At 36.0% G+C, this 20,346-nt stretch overlaps 1 protein-coding gene across 3 annotated transcripts in view; it reads left to right on the top strand.

Annotated features, from left to right (window-relative positions):
• Positions 1-20,346, top strand: part of ARL15 (ADP ribosylation factor like GTPase 15) — a 417,368-nt gene that overhangs the window by 191,288 nt on the left and 205,734 nt on the right. For all 3 annotated transcript variants that reach the window (XM_060142949.1, XM_060142948.1, XM_060142947.1), the window contains one exon: positions 2,756-2,964. In XM_060142949.1, coding sequence (XP_059998932.1) covers positions 2,756-2,964 — 209 coding nt within the window. The remainder of the gene's footprint in view (positions 1-2,755; positions 2,965-20,346) is intronic.

Raw genomic sequence — 20,346 nt, 5'->3', positions numbered from 1 at the left:
GTGAAAATTGTGTGCTACACGTCCTTTATGTAGGTCAAATGTATAAAAAGCTTGTGTATGGATACATGTGCGCACAGCATTTTTGTTATTTTAAACATTTACCACCAGGTAACACTGTCCCTACTTTTGTTCTTCAAGCTTATGGATGTTTCTCTCCCATATGGATAATGTCTGGATGTAGCCTGTAGCAGATGTTGTTGGTACCCTACCCAGATCTCCTTTACTGGGCCAGTGCATCCATCTCCCAGCTGCTGCGGGTATTGGCTGCTAATGACTCACACCTGTACCCTTCTCCAGAGGCCTGCCCTTGGCTGACAGTAATTGCCTCAACCAAGTATGTTGGGGAGATTATGAGATCATGCCCCAGCCCCCTCTCCTGTTCCCCAGGGGTGGCTCAGAGCCAATGACTGTTCAGGGGTGTAACAGCCCAGCCCCCTTGCCTTTTGGATGGGGCAAATTCCGTGGTTCAGTCCACATTCTAGAACTGCTCATTGGATCAGACTGAGGCTAGATTTCTGAAACCGTATCTTTGTGTAGCTCCTTCCCCCATTCTGGCTTGCTTCTTTCACTCTTGTTTCTCCTGACAGCACTCTGTCTATACTCAGGTGTTTAAGAAATGCTGTCTCAGGCTCTGCATGTAGGGTACCTGACCTAAGATGTTGCTAATTTCAGTGCCCCTATTGTTTTCTTAGTTCCACCATCACTTATGCAACTAATTCCCTATATTAAATAATCTCTGGCTTAAATTTCCTCTCTTTGTTTTGTTTTCTTGGTTGGACCCTGCCTGATAGGCCTTAACCCCGCTCATATCCCCTGTCTTTACATATTTTCGGTTGCTCAACATCAAATGCCCTTGTTCTTATTATATCCCTGGTTATTTCTCATAGTATTTTGATGAATACCCCAGATTTTAGCATCTCAAAATAAGTTTCAAAGCCTGAGTCAATTACAGCTTCCTCTTAAGATTGTTGTAAGAATTGTATGAGCTATTTTTTTTTGGAAAATACTTAGCTCTGTGCCTGGAATGTAGAAGTTCTTAATAAATGGTAGTTGTTTGGTTTATATTACTCTTGTAAGAGACTTGCCCAGTCTGGATAAGATGTCTCATCCCGTGTTCCCAGAGAACCCTAATAAGTTCCTTTATCACAGTGCTTTATTACTCTTTATTATAATCTTTGTTTTTTATTCTATTTCTCCCAGAAAAAACATGAGCTTCTCAGTGTCATCTAGTGGTATATTGGCTCTCCAGGGGAAGAAAAGACCTGACAGATAGCTTTTGCTGATTTTTCTTGGTGAAAAATACTCCTACCCTGTCCATTTTCAAGCTACCAAAATGATGTCACTGAACAGTGTTGGGAAGAGACACACAATTGGCACACCAACTCCAGTCTCTACTCTGAATCCCTAACACTCAGCACAGTATATCCACCACAGGAGCTAGATGTTCAAGAGATGCCTAAAATGTAGTTATTGAGTGGCCAGAACTTGATTATATGCCCTAAATTGGTGAAATTCCTTGATATCTAATTTTTGTTATGTAACCAATAACTTGTATTGGTTATATAAGTCCCCCCCCCGCATATGCACAAAAATTGCCCGTGCTATTCATGAATCAGAGAAAAGGAAGTTTTCATCATGATGTGATGGGAAATACCCATGCCCTCCCTGGGCAAGTTGCCTACTAACTCAGACACAGATCTCAAGTTTGTGATTGCTATACACATGAATGGAGCTTAGTCACTTCACCTCTCTTGGTCCCAGTTTCCTCCGAGTTGGAAGCCTAATTAGTGTATAATTTCATTTCCTCCTTCCCTCATTTTCCTCATTCCTGTATCAAACTTTGAGTTGTACATTATGCTAGATATTGGAAATATGACAAGGAATAAGACTTGGCCCTGGCTGAAGAGCATCTCAATATCTTTTTCTATGAACATCCCATCAGACTGAGGCCATGAGTGTGCTCATTGCCAAATGGTGTTATGCAGATGTACCAAAGGCCAAGATTGCACATCATTACAGACTTTAGCACTTTGACACATAAAGGTATTGTGCTAATAGTTTTAACTTTCTGGATAAATTAAACAAGGCTGGCCTGATCAGTGTAAGCAGTTCTCAGAAAATGTCAACAAGATAATGTTAATGGTATGGAGAGAACCCTTGGTGAACAGGTTGGTTATTCTGCTCCCTGAGTTAGGCTCAAACTCAGTCTATAGAGAGGGTAGTTTTTTCAGGACTATTAAGCAAAATCTGAAAACATTCTTTTGTGTTTAAGTCTAAGAAGTACTTATCCTGATTCTTTCTTCCATATTTTGATAAGAAAGGCATGAAGAATGACTCTTAAACTTTAGTGTTCTCCTTCAAGGCCATATCCACCCATTGGCTCTAATGCCTTTGTTCTCATCATCTGTGATCTCCGCACTTAATTTTTTTGTTGTTGTTTTGTTTTGTTTTTGCGGTAGGCGGGCCTCTCACTGTTGTGGCCTCTCTCGTTGCGGAGCACAGGCTCCGGACGCGCAGGCTCAGTGGCCATGGCTCACGGGCCCAGCCGCTCCGCGGCCTGTGGGATCTTCCCGGACCGGGGCACGAACCCGTGTCCCCTGCATCGGCAGGTGGACTCTCAACCACTGCGCCACCAGAGAAGCCCCGCACTTAATTTTTAAAGCCGCATTGGTTTCCAATAGGAAATTACTGTTGGGAACTTTTTTCAGTTGCTGAAAGCTGTTTTTAAAAAGAGAATTTGTTTTGTTTTTGACAGGGGCTGATAATATCCGGAAATACTGGAGCCGCTACTACCAAGGATCTCAAGGGGTAATATTTGTATTAGACAGTGCCTCTTCAGAAGATGATTTAGAGACTGCTAGAAATGAACTGCACTCAGCTCTTCAGCACCCACAGTTATGCACTTTACCGTTTTTAATATTGGCCAATCATCAAGACAAGCCAGCCGCTCGATCAGTACAAGAGGTATGTCTCATTAAGGCAACAGCTCTTTGTCTGTCTTGTTTGTTGACTTTTGCTGCCATGTTGGAGTCTGAAAAGATTCCTGTAATTGGAGATATGCTGGTTATACTGTTTTGCAACATGAAACCTAAGTTTTTTTTAGAAAACAGAAAGCCTATGTCAATCTGATAAAAATTATTATTCACACCCATAAACCCCACTTGGAGACCATAGATTTTTTTTTTTAACTGTTTAGCAAAAGTTAAAGGATTTCTAGGAATATATTTCTCATCTGTTTTAAAGGGCTAAAGGCCTGGTCATTTAACATTTTTTTTTTTTTTACCTCGACAGCTTACTTAGTTCATTCTTCTTTTCAAGGAATGCGTCGTGCGTATTACCATGCATCACTTGCCCTCAAATGTCGTGTTCTTGTCTCTCTGAAATGCTCACTGTGGACGAGAAGCAATGGGTCCTATTCTGTAATCAGCCAGGCTGAAAAGTGATGTCTTATCTTGCAAGTTCCATGCCAGCAAATACCTTTTAGTATGGACCCATTCTTTATCTTCCATATTTAATTTCATTTCTTAGCTTGTATCTTTCCTATAAAAGCATGAGACTAATTCTGGGCAGATAATCAGTGTCTCAGCAGAGTTTCTGATTCATGGTACTAAAGTAATAAGATATGTGAATAGCTTTCAAAACTTAAATTATAGTGAATGTTAACCTTAAGAATAGTGAAATCAAAACTTTTGATGTATTCCTTTACACCTGTAACTTTCAGGATATGTTCCATTACTTCCCCCACGCACCCCCCCTTCAAAAATTGTGTGCTGCTTTTTTTTTTTTTTACATCTTTATTGGAGTATAATTGCTTTACAATGGTGTGTTAGTTTCTGCTTTATAACAAAGTGAATCAGTTATACATATACATATGTTCCCATATCTCTTCCCTCTTGCGTCTCCCTCCCTCCCACCCTCCCTATCCCACCCCTCTAGGTGGTCACAGAGCACCAAGCTGATCTCCCTGTGCTATGCGGCTGCTTCCCATTAGCTATCTACCTTACGTTTGGTAGTGACAAAGTTGTGACAAAGCAAGAGAGAGTCATGGATATATATACACTACCAAACGTAAGGTAGATAGCTTGTGTGCTTCTTTTAGTGACTTTGGAATAATAGAAACCACATTGCCCTTCAGTCTGAAAATGGCTGAGGAGCCCAGGACATAACATGTTCTAACTCCAGACTCTCTCCCGCTTTGTGTGGGACCCATGGGCAAATAGCTTTGTCCCTGTGCCTGTCTTCTCACCTGTAAAATGGGAATAATGTGATTTTTTTTAAATGAGGAGTGAGTGGGATTAATTTGAAGTGTAGGAGGTACTGTATCTAGAGAATTGTCATTTATTTTAGAAAAGTAGTAAAGAAGGCAAGGATTTCTTATTAAATAGAGCTTTAGAGCTTATGTGTATATTTCGTTGCCTCACTCAGAATTAAGTAGTTAGCACCTTTTTCCTTTGTAGATTTTGTGAAATACCTTATGGATAACATTAAGTGATTAAGATAAAAAGAGTAATACAAATCTATTTAGACAGTCATCAATGTGCAGATCTTCAGCGTTGTAATTGGGTGCCTTCCTGATCTGTTCTTAAGACCTCAGGTACATCTTCTAACTTCTTAGCACCAGTTTTTCTGTCTGTAAAGTGGATATAATAGTGTATAATGATGGGTAGTTATGAATGTTAGATTAGTTTATGTTTATAAGGTGCTTTGCTGAAAATGCATTAGTATTCTGAGATTCATTGTGGAAAATATAATTTTTTTTTTTTTGCTTTTTAATTTAAGAAACTTTTTATATGTTTCCATAGACATCAAAAAAAGAAACTAGTGTGTTCTTTAAACCTAATATATGACCCATGGTAATCCTCCGTAGGAATTAAAGACTGCTACATTGAGTAAAGGAAGCTTTTAACAATTGATTGCTTTGGAGTGTGCCATGTGGGTGTTGGCTGGCTGTCTCTCCTAGGAAAAGGGCAACTATCTTTTTGTGATTCATCTTTTAGTAAGAAGAAGTTGTGAATGTAGAGTAATCATAGATATACTTTGAAAATTATTCTAAACTTGTATATACTGGAACATATGTGACTTTGACTTTTCCTTTTTACTCATATCCATTTTAAATGAACTTTCCTCAAAATTTTGACTTGTGATGGAATTTGCAAATACCATTTTGAGGACTGCTCTATGTAAAGCATTTTCCCTATGATTATATAAACACGTACTAGGCCAGGTGCATGTTAACATTTTAGACTGCCCTAATTGAATCCATGAACAAATTCCGTTGTAGATCTTGAACTTATCGAAACATAATGAAGTACTTAAACTTACTTTGGATTTGGGAGAGAAAGAAATGGAAGCTTCCTATTTTCCCCATTCCTTGAACAGCAGAGGTTTCTCAGTGTAGTTATTATGATGCTTTGCTGCAGTACTCCTAGGAATGTTTACACCTTATTGTTAGCCTAAAAATGGAATCTTAAACTTTTTTATAAATAGTAACCTCAGAATGGTTGGGAGTAGGCACGAGTAGAAGAGGAGATAGAAGATTGAGAAGTGAGCAAAGTTACGTGTTACTTGAAATATGTTGAGAAGTCGTCATCTGTTTATTACTTTCTTTCCTGATCCTAAAGGTATTATTACGTGCTGTGCGCTGCTCTGTTGCTTATAAACATTTTTATTCATTTGTACCTGCTCATTTGTGTGCACTTTGTGGAATTTCCAAATACTAAAAAGATGGTGTTTTACTCTGCAGAATACCTGTGAATTGTAGGTAAAATTCTGTTCTTTCAGAATCAGGGAAAATGCATTCAGTTTACCAAGAAGCACAGAACAATTCTTTGATGCAGTTAAGAAAAGACGAGGCATAGAGGCTTGTTGATTCTTCCCCTCCTCCCATTGAAATTATTACATTTTGTGCTTAATGCATTATGCAGAAATTTTGCAATTATTTATCCTGTCACTGGAGTAAAACTTTAAGAATTCATTTATCATTTAATGAGGATATCAGGTTACCAACTGAGCTTAGAAGCTGGTAGGAGCCGGTGAAATCCAAAGGAGAAAGCTGAATTATCACTTGGATTCCAACAGAGGATGAAAATCATCAGGAAGTTATGTATTTAGTTCCCTCCTCTATGATGTGAGTTTTGCTAGGTTTGTGTTGAGAAGTAAGTTAAGATAGGAACAATGGTTAAAATTGCTATGTAACCCACTGACAGAGGGCAACATGCCCAATTATTTTGTTGCCCTTTTAGAAAGCAAGTGGAGTCTTGTGCATTGCATAGTTTCCCTTTCTGTGATATACCTACCTGGCAATGACCTGTGTTTAACTTACCAGAATTTTAAAATTTTATGCCTTGAGACTCAATAGTAGAAACATGTTTTTTTAACAAATAAGCTTTTTTTTTTTTTGTAATAACAGAACACTGGGAAAAAGAACACCCTTTACATACTGTCTGAAAGCCAAGCAGTTCTTGCAACAGATGTTTGTTGTATTCATTTTAGGGAGGTGTAGTTACCACAGTTTTCCAGAATTTACTCATATCAACTATTTTCCTCTGTAGAAAACATAATATGAAAATCTATAATTATGTCAAGTGACCCACTTGATTCATTAGGGAAAATTCTGGTCTAATATAAATGATAAAGCTTTCTAAAACGAGAATCCTCTTAAGGGTAAATAGATTGGTTTTTTATTTGTATTGAATTGTAATTGTATCTAATTTGTTTTACAGCTCCCATAGGAGAGCATACTTCAGTTCTGAAGTTATTTAATAGATCAGGAGGATTTTATGAGAAGTTAAGTTGATAGAGTAGCCAATAAAAGTAATCCTGTTTTCCCTCGACACAGTTGCTGATTGCGATTCTTTTACCTCCTAGCTTTTTCAAATCTTATTCTCATTTTATTGGGCATTACCATGTCTTAGAAAATAACACATTTTGTCAACATGAAAGAAATAGTTTATCCTTTCAGCAATCTAATCTGATTTGATATTCATTCATCTCCTTAATCCAAAAGTATTTAACTTTTTCAGAAATAATACATCAAAAATATTGAGTTAACTTGAATATTTTATATTAAAGCCAATATTAAGAAATATGAAAGCTAACACAACATTGTAAATCAACTGTACTTCAATTTAAAAAATGTAAAAAAGGATGAAAACTGTGAAACAGAATTTTGAAGTAGAATTATAAGGTCAGATGACACTGTTTGGTTCCATGGCTCATTAATTGTAGCCTAGGAAAATCCAGCTTGTAAATTAGGATGTCAGCATTAAAGTTGAGATTTGTAATCAGGCATTTCTCAGTTTTTGCTCAATTGTAATTTAGTTCGTTATCGTAATGTACATAGAATGTGGTGTTCTATTTGAGAAGAATAGAAGAGTATTTGTATTTCTGTCATGATATAAACATTACTTTTTTAGACCATGTTTTGTTTTGATTATCAATATTCATGTTTTTTGAATAGTACTTTCAGTATTCACCATGTCATGAATAGTTTATCTAGTTCTCACTTCTTAGTCTAGACATTTTCTGGAAGAGAGTGCTAATATATGTTTTATGTTGTTTAACTAGTACATTTAAATATAATTACTTCTTGTTTATAGATCATTATTTCTACGTCGTGTACTTTTCCCCTTTCCTACAAAGGGCCAGAGAGAGTTTTGCAAGATTGAAATTTTTGGACACTGTTTGTCTGTAAATAATCCACTAGTTTAAAATTTCTATATTTACACTGCTTGACAGGAGAGCTGTTCTTTTCTGGTAGTTCTATGAAGTAATGAATATCATCTCTGATTTTACATGACAAATCTTTTATTAGAAGTGCAAAGCAGTGTTTAAATCACATAAAATCTCAGCGTAATTTAATATTACTTTCTGTATATGGAGAGAAATGAGTGTGTTTGTGCGCATGTGTGGTATAGTCATTGTAAAGTGTCGTATACTTTAAATCTTAAGAGTCTTCCAAATATCTTGACCTGCTTCTTGGCAGCATTTTAGAATACTGATTCGGTTTCAGTATTGAAATAGGTATGAACAGTGTACATACCCATTGTGTGAGCAGTTTGAAAACTCCCTTATAGGATGTACACTTATCCTAAAGTGATATAAGAGATACAACTTATTTTTTGTCCATTCCTTACAGATGTACTCCATTCTGTTACAGTTTAATCTTGGGGAAACAATGAGAGCGTTTGGAAGTTAGTTTTCCATTGAATGACTCAGTGATCTCTTGAAACTGTTTACTCACTTGCAAGAGAAGCTGAAATCGCAATCATTTCAGTAGTTAATTACAAAAGTGTCATTATTATAGAGCAACTTTTAGAGACTACTTGAAACAGCCAGAATATTTTATTTATTGTACTTAAAAAAAATTAATTTATTTATTTATTTACTTACTTATTTGTTTGTTTATTTATTTATGGCTGCGTTGGGTCTTAGTTGCTACGTGCTGGCTTTCTCTAGTTGAGGTGAGCGGAGGCTACTCTTCGTTGTGGTGCGTGGGCTTCTCATTGCAGTGGCATCTCTTGTTGCGGAGCATGGGCTCTAGGTGTGTGGGCTTCAGTAGTTGTGGCACGCGAGCTCACTAGTTGTGGCTCGTGGGCCCTAGAGTACGGGCTCGATAGTTGTGGTACACGGGCTTAGTTGCTCTGCGGCATGTGGGATCTTCCTGGACCAGGGCTCGAACCCATGTCTCCTGCATTGGCAGGCAGATTCTTAACCACTGTGCCACCAGGAAGTCCCTTTTTGTATTTTGATGTGTTTTTTCTTTTTATATGCATTCCTTGAAAAAAAATTAATTTGCATATTTGATTTCATTGATTCTAAATCTAGTCATCTTGATCTCACCATTCTAGGGAGCCCTGTATACCTGTGTTTCTTGCATCCACCAGGCAATATGATGAGAATATGCCCTGCCCACTGAAAACTAAAGAAATTCCCATTAACAAATATGTTACATAAGAAAGGTCCCTTCTATCAAGAAAATTGTTTAGGTGAGATAACAAAGTAATACATTTGAAAATATAAAGTGTATATGCAAAACGAATTCATTATGTTTTTTTATAAAACCCCCATTTCTTTCCACTTTCTTCCTTTATTCAGTCACATGCATATCTTCATTTTCTGTAAAGCTGGCAAGTTTTGGAACTTCTTCCAATTCTTACTTTCCTCCTCCAGACAGTTTAGTGCCCAGCTCTGTCACCTGTAGTACTTTTCAGAATTCCCTGGTTGCTTACATTCCCACATTTCCTCCCTTCCTCCCTTCCTTCCTATCCCCCAACACAAACCAGAAAGAACAGACTTCCTTTCTGTTTTTCACAATACCCATATTAAAAATCAGTGTTATCTTCTAATTCCTGCTAGAAGCAAATGAAACACCACAGATTTAACAGGTTAATGTGCTTGAGAATTGAATTCCCTTTTCTTTTCTCTGTCATTTCATCTACTACTCACTATTCCTGTTGCCGTAGGAAAACCACCTAAAGCTTATGTGTCGCAACAAGTTTTCCTGGATACCAATGACTGAGATAGATGCTCTCCTTGTGACTTCCCAAGGCATCCTGGTCTTATCCTAATCATAAAGATTAGAATTAATTGCCTATTAACTTTTCTGTCTACCCTTCAAGATTGCAAGCTACTTGCAGGACAGGAGTTCTTGTTGGTTTATGTCTCTGTGCTCACTATATGTTGTTTGAATGAGCACTACCTCTGAGTCTTTCTGTATGTGCTTCCCTGTTGGCTTAATGCCATCAGCTTTGTCTAGATTTCCCTACTCTCCTTTTACTCAGTATGAGTCATCTATTTCCATCCTTGAATATAAAAATTTTCCTTTTCTTCTGCATCAAACCCTGACCTTTGAATATTGCTCACGAGCCACATCTTCTATGAAACCTCACCACTCCAACCATGTTAATAGTGTTTAAAAGCTTCAATCTGTTAACTACCATATTTACAAAAGTTTGTTTTAATGTCTTTTTATGTACTTATATTTGTTCACTTGAGGACTTTGCTTACAACAGGTTACTGTTTTCTTCCCAAGTCCCTCATAAAAAGTGAGGACATCCTGCCTGAATAATATTATTTTAATATGTTTTTATTAATTGCCTGTCTTTTAACCACATAGAGCTTACTTAGTTCACTTGCTAGCATCACAAACTGTCTTTTACTGTTTATATTTCTCATGTGGAGGCTGGTATGGTACATGGTGAAACTCTATGGGAACATAATTGAGATGATTTTAAAGCAATGTATTCAAGTTAATAAAAACAAATTTAGCTGTGTAAATTAATAAAAGTATTTGTTACATTTGTGAAACTTAGAAGGATTTTAAAAATTCTTACATTTAACAGTTTTTCTTCCTATAAATATTTTACAATAATGAACCATAACTAATACAGTTAGAGTTTGATTTTATCCAAACAATATTATTTTACTTCTTCGTTATTTGAAGCAATATGTATTTGATTGGTTGTACTGGTGAACTTCACCCTTTATATCTGTATTTCAATTTTGTAGTTTGTAAAAATAAGTATTTGATTAACTCTCATTCAGCAAAGGCAACAAATGATTCTGAGGCAAAAGTTTCCAGAATCATTTCCTTGGTTCTTAGTTTTATTTATTTATTTCATTTGCAAACAAACTCAGTTACTACACATTCCAGAGTTTACAAAGTTAATAAAACATTTGTCGAGTTAAATTTATTTCAAAATAGACTCATAGTTAATGCCAGTAAGGTGCTTTGAAGATAAAAAGCACAATAAGTGTTAGTTATTATCATTATGATAATTATTATCATTATTATTATTACATAGTGTCTGCCTAAAAATACCTTTGGTTACTCTGGGATGGCTACAACTAATGAGAGGGGTTAATCTGCTGGGTCTTATCCAGAACTAAGGATTTGAGACTTAATACACTAAAGGTTTTTTGTTTGTTTGTTTCCTAAATAGATCAAGAGATATGTTTGTTGATTCTCTTCTCTAAAGAAAAATAAACTTCCTCTAGTGCAGAACCATCAGAACTCATTTTGAATAGTTTGAATATTTTCTTTATATAATCTCTCAAGAGATGTCTGAGGATAGGTTTTCTGAAAAGGGTCTAAAAACATAGGCATTGATTTCTAAATAGTCAGAACCCTTTATTTCTTAACTATTTCTCAGTTGTATAAGAGCTCAAATTTATAATTTGTATGTACTAAAAAAATAGAGCACGATTCTAGGAAGAAAATATGAGAGCTTAATTCTTATTACAAAAATGAAAAATTACGCCTTTGGGAAGTTACAAAAATAACAACTAATTACATAAATTAACTCCAGTGAGAGTATTTTACAGCGGATTCTTTAGATTATTCTTTATAAAGAAGACTTCAAGATTAAGCTAAATTCCTTGCAAGGTACTGCAAAGATTGTCATCCCATATCAGACATAAGGGAAGTAGTGAAACATTTTAACAGGCAGATGTATGAAAGTCACATGTATACCAAGCCTCATAATCAGAAAGACATTAGTGACATGTCTGAAGAAGACATTCCCTAATATTATTGCAAATTAAATAAGAAAAGACCTCAAGAGAATGAAAAGAGAAAAGGTGCCTGGAGCCAATGAATTACAATTGACAACCTAAAGGCACTTGAAGAACCAATTGCTAGAGTGATTGCAAAGCTATTCATAGTGTGCAGCAGACAGAGCACAGCCAAAAGCTGGAACAATGCCTCCAGTTCAGCAATATTGCTTCAAAAGAATGGAAAGAGGGGAACGGGAAGAGCCACTGACCCTGAGACCAATTTCCAGGCAGCTGCACAAACTATATACTGTAATTAAAGGTTTCGACCAGTAATCACAGCGAAGCCAGACTACAGAAAGTCTAGGGAAGCAGCAAGGTTTATAATGAGGCAGACATCCTTAACTTAAAACATGGAAAAAGCAGGTAAGAAAACCAGTCCATTTCTGGCAGTGACTTTGAAAAGCTCGGCTGTGGTAGCACAAATATGAAAATCATGTATTTTTAGACTTCCTCCTGTAAGAACAAAAACACGTAATGAAAGATACCTGCTTTCATCTGTTGAGATGAATAGACTACTCTGCTGCTCAGAAACAGGCATTTTCTCCTTGCCACTTTAGTTTTTTTCTTTACCTATGAATTGCATGTGCCTTTGATGAAAACAATGAACTAGACGTGGGCAATGGTACAGACAATAGACTGAATGGTGCTTAGAAGTGGCCACTCTTCCAGTGAGCCTGGGCTCTGGTAGAAAAGAACTCATCCGCACCTGAGTAATTTGTCTATAGAACCTCTTCTACCTTTTGTTCACTGGTGTCTAGACTCATTCTTTTTCTTTCTTTAGTAATATCTCTTTATGTAGAATTCCATATGCAGCCACAACTCTCTTACTTAAATGTTCACATACCCACTTTGAGTATTCGTTTCTTGAGAAAAGGGGTATCTAGTGGTTCAAATGCAGGTAAGGTGCAGACTTTCAGTACAAACAACAAGGTGTTCTTACAAGAGTCGAATGAATAAAACTAGCATCTCCGTTTGCAGGCACTGCATAGTTCCTTCCAGACTGGGCCTATTAAGGTCTTTAACTTCATTACTAGAAATTCTGAAATCCAAATTTCATATAAATCCTTGACCAAAAATTTAAAAAAAAGAACATCTACAAGTTTTCTACTTGTATGTAAAGGAAAAGATTCAAGTAGAATTTCATTTTGTTTTATTTACGCTTACAATTAAACATATTCAAGTATCTGAACTCATTAGTGTGTGTATAGACTGACTGAGTTTAGTTCATTCCACACCTGAAATAAGATTATGGAGCTTGAAAAGAATGCTTGTAAAGAATGTTTTGACAGTAAATAGCTCCATAAAATAACTGGAATTGTTTTCATAAGTGATAAGTAAAATCACTTGAGCCTTATGGGAAGAAGGTTCTATGTATGAACTGTGAAATAATTTGGATGTTGCATAGAATGATATAATTTTAACATGGAGAATTTGTAATATATTATTTATTTTTAGACTGTAGTTATGACTGATAATTTGTCAAGCCAAAAGAAGTCTTTACTGAAAGGGGCCAGGGTGGAAAATCTGGGTAACTTGTGTGTAGCTTAGACAGGAGAACAAAGAAATAATGAAATGAAAATAAGAGCTTGGCAGGGGAATCCTTAGAGAACAGCTGGTTGAAGATTGCAATTGTTAACAGTGCTATAAAAGAAAGATATTCTGTCATCATGATCTAGCACACTGCGTTGAGGAGAAGATTGAGTAATCATTAGAGGGATCCTGAAAAAATAAACCAAAAAAGATCTTGAGATAGAGGTATAATCAATATGCAGTAAGTAGTATCATTGATACTGTTATTATTGTTATTACTGTTATGCAAAAGCAGATCATATGCCCAGACAAATGCCGCGATTTTCCAAAACATAAAAACATAAATTCTTAAGAAAGAACACCTTTCTTTCTTGTTATATATAAAGATTTACATTTTACTCAGTTCTAATATAGTTTCATTTAAAATGGTACTTGTCAAACTTATTGGAAAGTGAAGTCTAAATATTTGAATTATTTAAATGTGTAGGTAGAGATTCATAAGTGTAAAACTTGTTTCTGCAGGTTTGGAGCAATAAAAAATGATACCGAATTTCCATATTTTTATCTCGACCTGATGTTTTTTCTTTAAAGCTCAAGTCTTGATATCTTTCTGTTTTTTCTTAATAATAGCTTTTAATGATTTTTATATTAATACGCAAACAAGCTCATTTTTTTTTAGGTGAAAAGGGAAAACAGACTTTTAACATGAGGTCACTAGATTGCTTGAGCCTGTTATAGTTAACAGAAATTTTTTATTAATATAGCTATCTCTTTTACACTTCACAAAAAGCTCTCTCCGTCTTTTTTTTTTTCTGTCTTTTAAACTTTATCAGCACAGTTTTCTGCCCTAGGGAAATACCATCTTTCTGTAATGATTCTCAATGGGCAATGCCCTTTAATTATTTAGAACATTAGTTCTAGCAGTGTTGATGCACAAAGTATAGAATATTTTGTTGAATCTGCACTAACTCCATACGAGGCTCTAGACATTGCTTTTTTTGGTAAAACACTAGCTACAAATCTGTGTTTTTGTAGTTTCATCTGTTAAAAAGGGAATATATAAAAATTGTAATTCCTTTAGTACTTGTTTACTTGTTCTTGTTTGGATTCTAGTGAGTCAAGATTTTGTCATATGGTTCTTTAGCCGTAGTAAAGCTGAACTGAAAAATGTGTGCTATTAAAAATGTCATATCTTTAAGATGTTTAAGCAAGGGATATGGCTGTAATTCCTGGATTTACTTTCACTGAAATTATTTTTAGAACAACAGCTCTTCTCTGGCTCAGTCTGAACACGAATATGGACAAGTTTATAAGGAATTGTAGTTAAGATTACTTGACCCATTCTCTGTCAATTAAGATTATATGACTAACATCCTATAGAAAATGTATGTCTATCATTTTCACTTGGATCTCCATGGAATATTACATAATCTTTAAAAATCTATTTTAATTAATAATCTGAATAATTAATAAAACCACATAGTATATACTTTTAAGAGGATACAAAAAAGTATACAGTGAAAAGTATTCTCTTTACTCCTCATGAGCCCTGTTCCACTCTAATCTATAACTCTCAGTCTTCAGCCAGCCTACATTATTATAAAACTTTGAATAGCAAAAGGTTAGAAACACCAACCTAATGCATTTTGCTTAACATGATGAAATATGAACTATACATTAATGAACGTAATTATATTAAAGCTAGTACTTCTCATATAATAGCAGTAAAATGTTACAATTATTTCAAGAAAATTAATTTTAGTAGTTCATTCTCTAGATAATTACCATGAGTTTTAAGCAGTTTATTAAGTCAAATTAGCAAAACTCCAATTCTGATTACACGAGAAAGATATATTTGATTGTATGAAGATATGTATCCAAGGAGTCATACTCAAATTACTTAAATTATGAAAATTTCAAACAGGGACTTCCCTGGTGGCACAGTGGTTAAGAATCCACCTGCCAATGCAGGGGACATGGGTTCGATCCCTGGTCTGGGAAGATCCCACATGCTGCGGAACATCTAAGCCCATGCACCACAACTACTGAGCCTGTGTGCCACAACTACTGAAGCCCGCATGCCTAGAGCCCGTGCTCCACAAAAAGAGAAGCCACTGCAATGAGAAGCCCGCACACCACAATGAAGAGTAGCCCCCACTCGCTGCAACTAGAAAAAGCCCGCGCACAGCAACGAAGACCCAACGCAGCCACAAATTTAAAAAAAGAAAAAGAAAATTTCAAACATACAGATAAGTACAGAAGATAATATAACAGAAAAATTCATCCACCCAACACCCAGATTTAGCAAATATTAATATTTTTACCATATTTGTTTCAGAGCTTTTCTTTAAAGAAACAAATCATTAAACATGCGTTTAAAGGCCTTTGCCCTCAGTTCTTCAGAAGTGAGTCTGTGTTCCAGGGCATGACTGTGCCGTAGTTTTTATTCATTCATTCTCTTATTGATAAACTTTTAGGTTGTTTCTAGGTTTTTGAGATTATAAACAAAGTTGTTGATGATTATCTTTGTGTTTCCTTTTGTATTTTTGCAAGCATTTCTCAAGTATATAATGTAAAATTGGAATTACTGGGTCAGAGGACATACACATGTTTAACTTGAGGTGTATTTAACTTGGCATTTTGGATTTGGAGATGACAAACAGTAAGACTCTGAGGTCAGAATCTGGATTTAAATCCTGCTTACTGTTGACCAGCTGAGTCATATTGGGCAAATACTCAATACTTTAAGTCTGTTTCCTCATCTGTAAAATGGGGATAATCCTAGAACTTACCTCATAGCGAGCAGTGAGGATTAAATGAAGACTGAGCCCATAGAGAGCGCTCAGTCAGTATTAATCGTTGCTCCTTCCCCTCCTCTGGACGGCGATGTTATGAGGATTAAATGGCACTTATAACTGTGTCTGGTATAGTGGCCCGTCAATGCTCGTCAGATACACAAAAATGAGACAGAAAGTCCATCTAGGCACAAATATTTATATGCTTTTTGAGGGTACTCAAAGAATAAATTACAAATACAAAAGAAACAAAAAACCTGAAAGGAAAACAAAGAAGCAATGAGGACCTTATACAACCCTTAAAATTTTTGTTAGATTAGTTATAAGCAATTAATTTATTTTACTTTCATATATACAGAGTTCTTGTCAGACACTGCTTTTTTTTTTAATTGTTAAGCTAATAAAACATCCTTTCCTCTTTTGTTGGGATGAAACCAGAAAGATCAGATCTTTCGGTGATTTTCCCTTGCACAATTTGATACTAAAGCTTGTTCTTGATGATGTTCCAGATAGATCATTCTGCCTTAATTTTTTAATATGTCAGTTTGGCAGTACTGTTAAGTTAGCAGCTTTGTCTTTAAAACAAAAAAAAAATACAAAAGCAAATGTAGAATGTTATGCTTTGCCAAAGCATAAAAATAAGGGAGTTGCTTGCACTAGCTGTGGACCTACCTGCAGATCTCTAGGTTTCTGGCAGGCACCACAGAAGCCCAGAAATCTGCTTTTTATAGTGTGTCACTTGGTGTGTTCTCAGGATGTGACTGACAGTCTTGTTGTTTCCTCTCTTTGAAGGCCCAAGAGGTTACTCGGATTATTTTAGAGTGTTCGTTGCACCAATTCTTACTTTCAGATTTAAATAGAATCTTCTTAAGCCTTAAAGGTGGATTACTTTGCATTACGTTTATGGCTTTTCAATGTTTTGGGACCTATTTAAGAGCCCTCCTAAAAACGGGATTTCCTGGAGTGTGTTTTCTTTTGGGGGAAATTTTAAGGATTCCTTGTGGACTTTCCCAAAGTCCCAAATTTACCAACCAGAAGGGCCTGATGGAAACAAGTTACTTAATAAAATAAAATGAAAACAAGGTGTATGAGGAGAAAAACCTCATCGTTATCTCTATTCCTTATAATAAATCAGACCTGTGTGTGTGTTTAACAAAAAGGAGGGTGTGCTTCCCCCCCCCCCCCGCCCCGCTTCATTCTCCGTTTCTTTTGATCATTGATCTGGGTGACCCCATGCTCAGGGGTTTTTTTCTTCATTTGACATGGACAGATTTTTGAAGTAGAGCTCTCCTTTGGGAAGGCCAGCCAGTTCCACTTGACTAACCTGTGATCTAATGACAGTAATGCAGGGTTACAGTGGCCATTTTGTACGCTTTGAGGAGGATGGCCAGACAGAGTGGGAGAAAGGCCATGTCTGCGGAGAAAAAGAGAGGCAGGGTGATCGAACAGTGTGAAAAAGACTTGTTAGCCCACATTAGTTTGCCTGATTTACTTCACAACAGGTCAGGAAAGGCCAACAGCAGGGTTGTCGTTAAATCACAAAGTTGAAAATCCCAGTATTAGAAAGCTTTCAGATCTCTGAGAGCTATTCATTCCAAAGTTGGTTTTAACCCACCTTTGAGATGCACCAAACGGGAGCATCACACATTCCTTCAGTCTTACATATATTTATGAAATAATTCTGTGACTCTGGGTTCTTTTTTAATGCTGCCAGTTTTCAGCACCCTGTCATGGTTGGACCTTTGTGCAATGAGCTTGGGTGTGAAAGAGGAGCCAAATGAAAAGCAAGTCGTTGCACTTTTTATGCCCTATGTTCGACCCTTACTGATGTGCCCATGCATTTCATTTGGAGATGCTGCAAGAGTGCCTTGGTGAATTCCCATCCTGACAGCAGGACGAAGCTCCGAAATTTGTCCCTGCATGTCTACTCGTATGTGCATCTGTGCGTGTAAGCGTCCACGTGCTTGTGTGTCCTCCCCGTAGAGTACCGTCATTGTTAATTGAGAAAGCTAAATTAGGTTTCAACGCTTCTCTTTCCTCCACCTCAAGCGTAAACTGGTTTATTTTACAGCTTACTGTTGTTTATGAAAGAAAATAGATGACTTATCAAAAAATAACCAAGTTCCTGGAACATGTTGCCAGCTTAAATGTTATTATAGGAAACCAAAAGTGATCTTTTTGAATTTTTAATATTTCCCTTCATATTCAAAAGGACTTTGGAATTGGTATATTAGCCCCCAAAATACAGTTAAAAGGTACATTAGATAGACCAAATTTAAGCCTAACATTGTGAGCAGCATGTGAAGACCTATGTGTAGAAACTACAATTGGCAAAAGGAAATTTTCCAAAAATGAAAGCTATCTTTGTTCAGAATTTGAAGCATATTTTAGTTTTTTAAAATGTCATTAGTCATTTAACAAAACAACAATGTATTCATTCTCTCAACCAGTATTTTTTGCACACTTGCTGTGTGGCCAAATACTGTCCAGGGAGATACAAAAATGAATAAAATGTGGTCCCCTCCCTCAAGTCACCTACATATAACAAATCATTACAATATCATGGTAAGAGCCAATGGAAATATGTAAGGAGTATTATGGGATCACAGAGGAGAGACTGAAATCATTTGAAATAACATGTGTGTAGTACAAGGTATGTTTCACATACATTATCTCAGGTAATTCTCTCAACTGTCCCGGGGAAGCCTGGTGTTATATTACTTCCTTATCCATTTTATAAATGAGGGTTCCAGAAATGAAATGATAAATAACCCAAGATCCAGCTTGGGACCTGAACCCAAGTCTTTGGACTTCAACTCATCTGCTCTTTTCACTTCACCACAACAATCTCTTGTCATTGAATTTATGAAAAACAGAAACATTTTATTTGATTTTTAAGATATAACTTAATTTTCTTTTTTTCACTTTGAAGTCTTGAATCAACTTTTTCTCTTGAATGTTTCTTGCTACTTGGATAGGCCCCAGCTGCCAATTTGCAGATGGGCCCTTTTTACAAATGAGCTCAGTTGAAATGAGAGTAATATATTGAAGAAACTAAGCCAAGTATGTTTTTATATATTTGTGAAACAAAGTGACTATTGTATTCCAGTACTTGGGGGAGAAAGCCTGCTGATTTGGGCTTAACTTACTGTCCAGTCCATCTTTGTTTTTAGAAATAACACAAGACTGCATTAGAGAACGAATGACACTGAAAGCAATTTCTGCAAACACCCATCCTCCTCCCTAAGCTTTCCTGGCTGTAACCCACCTCTAGCAGCTTTCAGGCTCCATTCATTCATGTGTTTATATTCCTCAGTTTTATAAATGAGAGACAAGAAGGAGAAGGGAGGATCAAAAAGGGTCTTTGGGAGCAGAAGGAACAAGTTAAGAAAAGGAGTGGAAATATAAAAACATGTTATATTTTGGGAATCGTTAACTGTTCTAGAGAGATCGATACATTTTCTAAATGAAACCCTTCATATGCTTAGATGAGAAATAACCATCTAAAAGAGTTTAAAAGGTTTGCATTAGGTAATAGTTCCCTTTTTTGGTACCTCCTATTAAATACTTCTACCGCGCAGGTGACGTGTGATGGAGGAAAGACAGGCTGGGATTTTAGATCAACTCATCTGATCTCAAAGTGGCAATAGATTCCTAAATTCTCTCTATCCTATAAAATGCTGTGGGCCCACTGAAGGATACAACACATTAGAAAATATTTCTTAGCTCTCAAAAGAATTCTGAGTTTTAATTTTATACCACTGTTGTCTTCTTTGAATAATATCATTGCACCCTATCTCTATTACAGAAATCATTGATGTTCTTGTTAAGAAACTTGCTAAGCTACCTTTTATTGAGTCAGCAGATATTCCCTGAGAGAAGGAATCTCTGTTTTGATTACTGATGTATCTGTGGGTGCCTAGAACGCCTCCTTCAAACATAGTAGGTGCTATAAATATTGTCAGATAAACAAATTTATTCAGTGCCTGTAATGGGCTAAACTGTATAGTGATCAATATACAGACCAAAATCCCTGACATTGTGTAGTGTTCCAAGTGGGCAGTTTTCAAAACTGTTTTCTTTATAGTGTAGTGACAGTAAATCACTTTTAGAGATGGATAAAATGAGACATTTAGATGATGGTAAAAAAATGATTATAATGCAGCATTCCTAAAAATGCTTGACAATTTTTATTAGGATATTTAAGAGAAAATAGGAATCTACTTAAAATACTCATCTGAATTACGTGCCCCGGTACTTTTTTTTTTTTTTTTTGGTTTGTTACTGTTATTTTATTTGCTGGGAATTTCAATGTTTTATTCCTGAATTTAAAATGTTTAATATTGTCATGTTAAAACATAATTCAGATATTTCTGACAAAATTGATTTAGTAGAATTGTTTTTTTCTTCTATACCCTTGAAGAATTGGAAGTATGTTTAATGTAGTGGAGAAACGTGGCAATTA

Source organism: Lagenorhynchus albirostris, chromosome 3, assembly GCF_949774975.1.
Source record: "Lagenorhynchus albirostris chromosome 3, mLagAlb1.1, whole genome shotgun sequence".
Classification (NCBI taxonomy): Eukaryota; Metazoa; Chordata; class Mammalia; order Artiodactyla; family Delphinidae; genus Lagenorhynchus; species Lagenorhynchus albirostris.
Note: the sequence above shows the minus strand (reverse complement) of the source record. Positions and strands in the feature narration are given on the sequence as shown.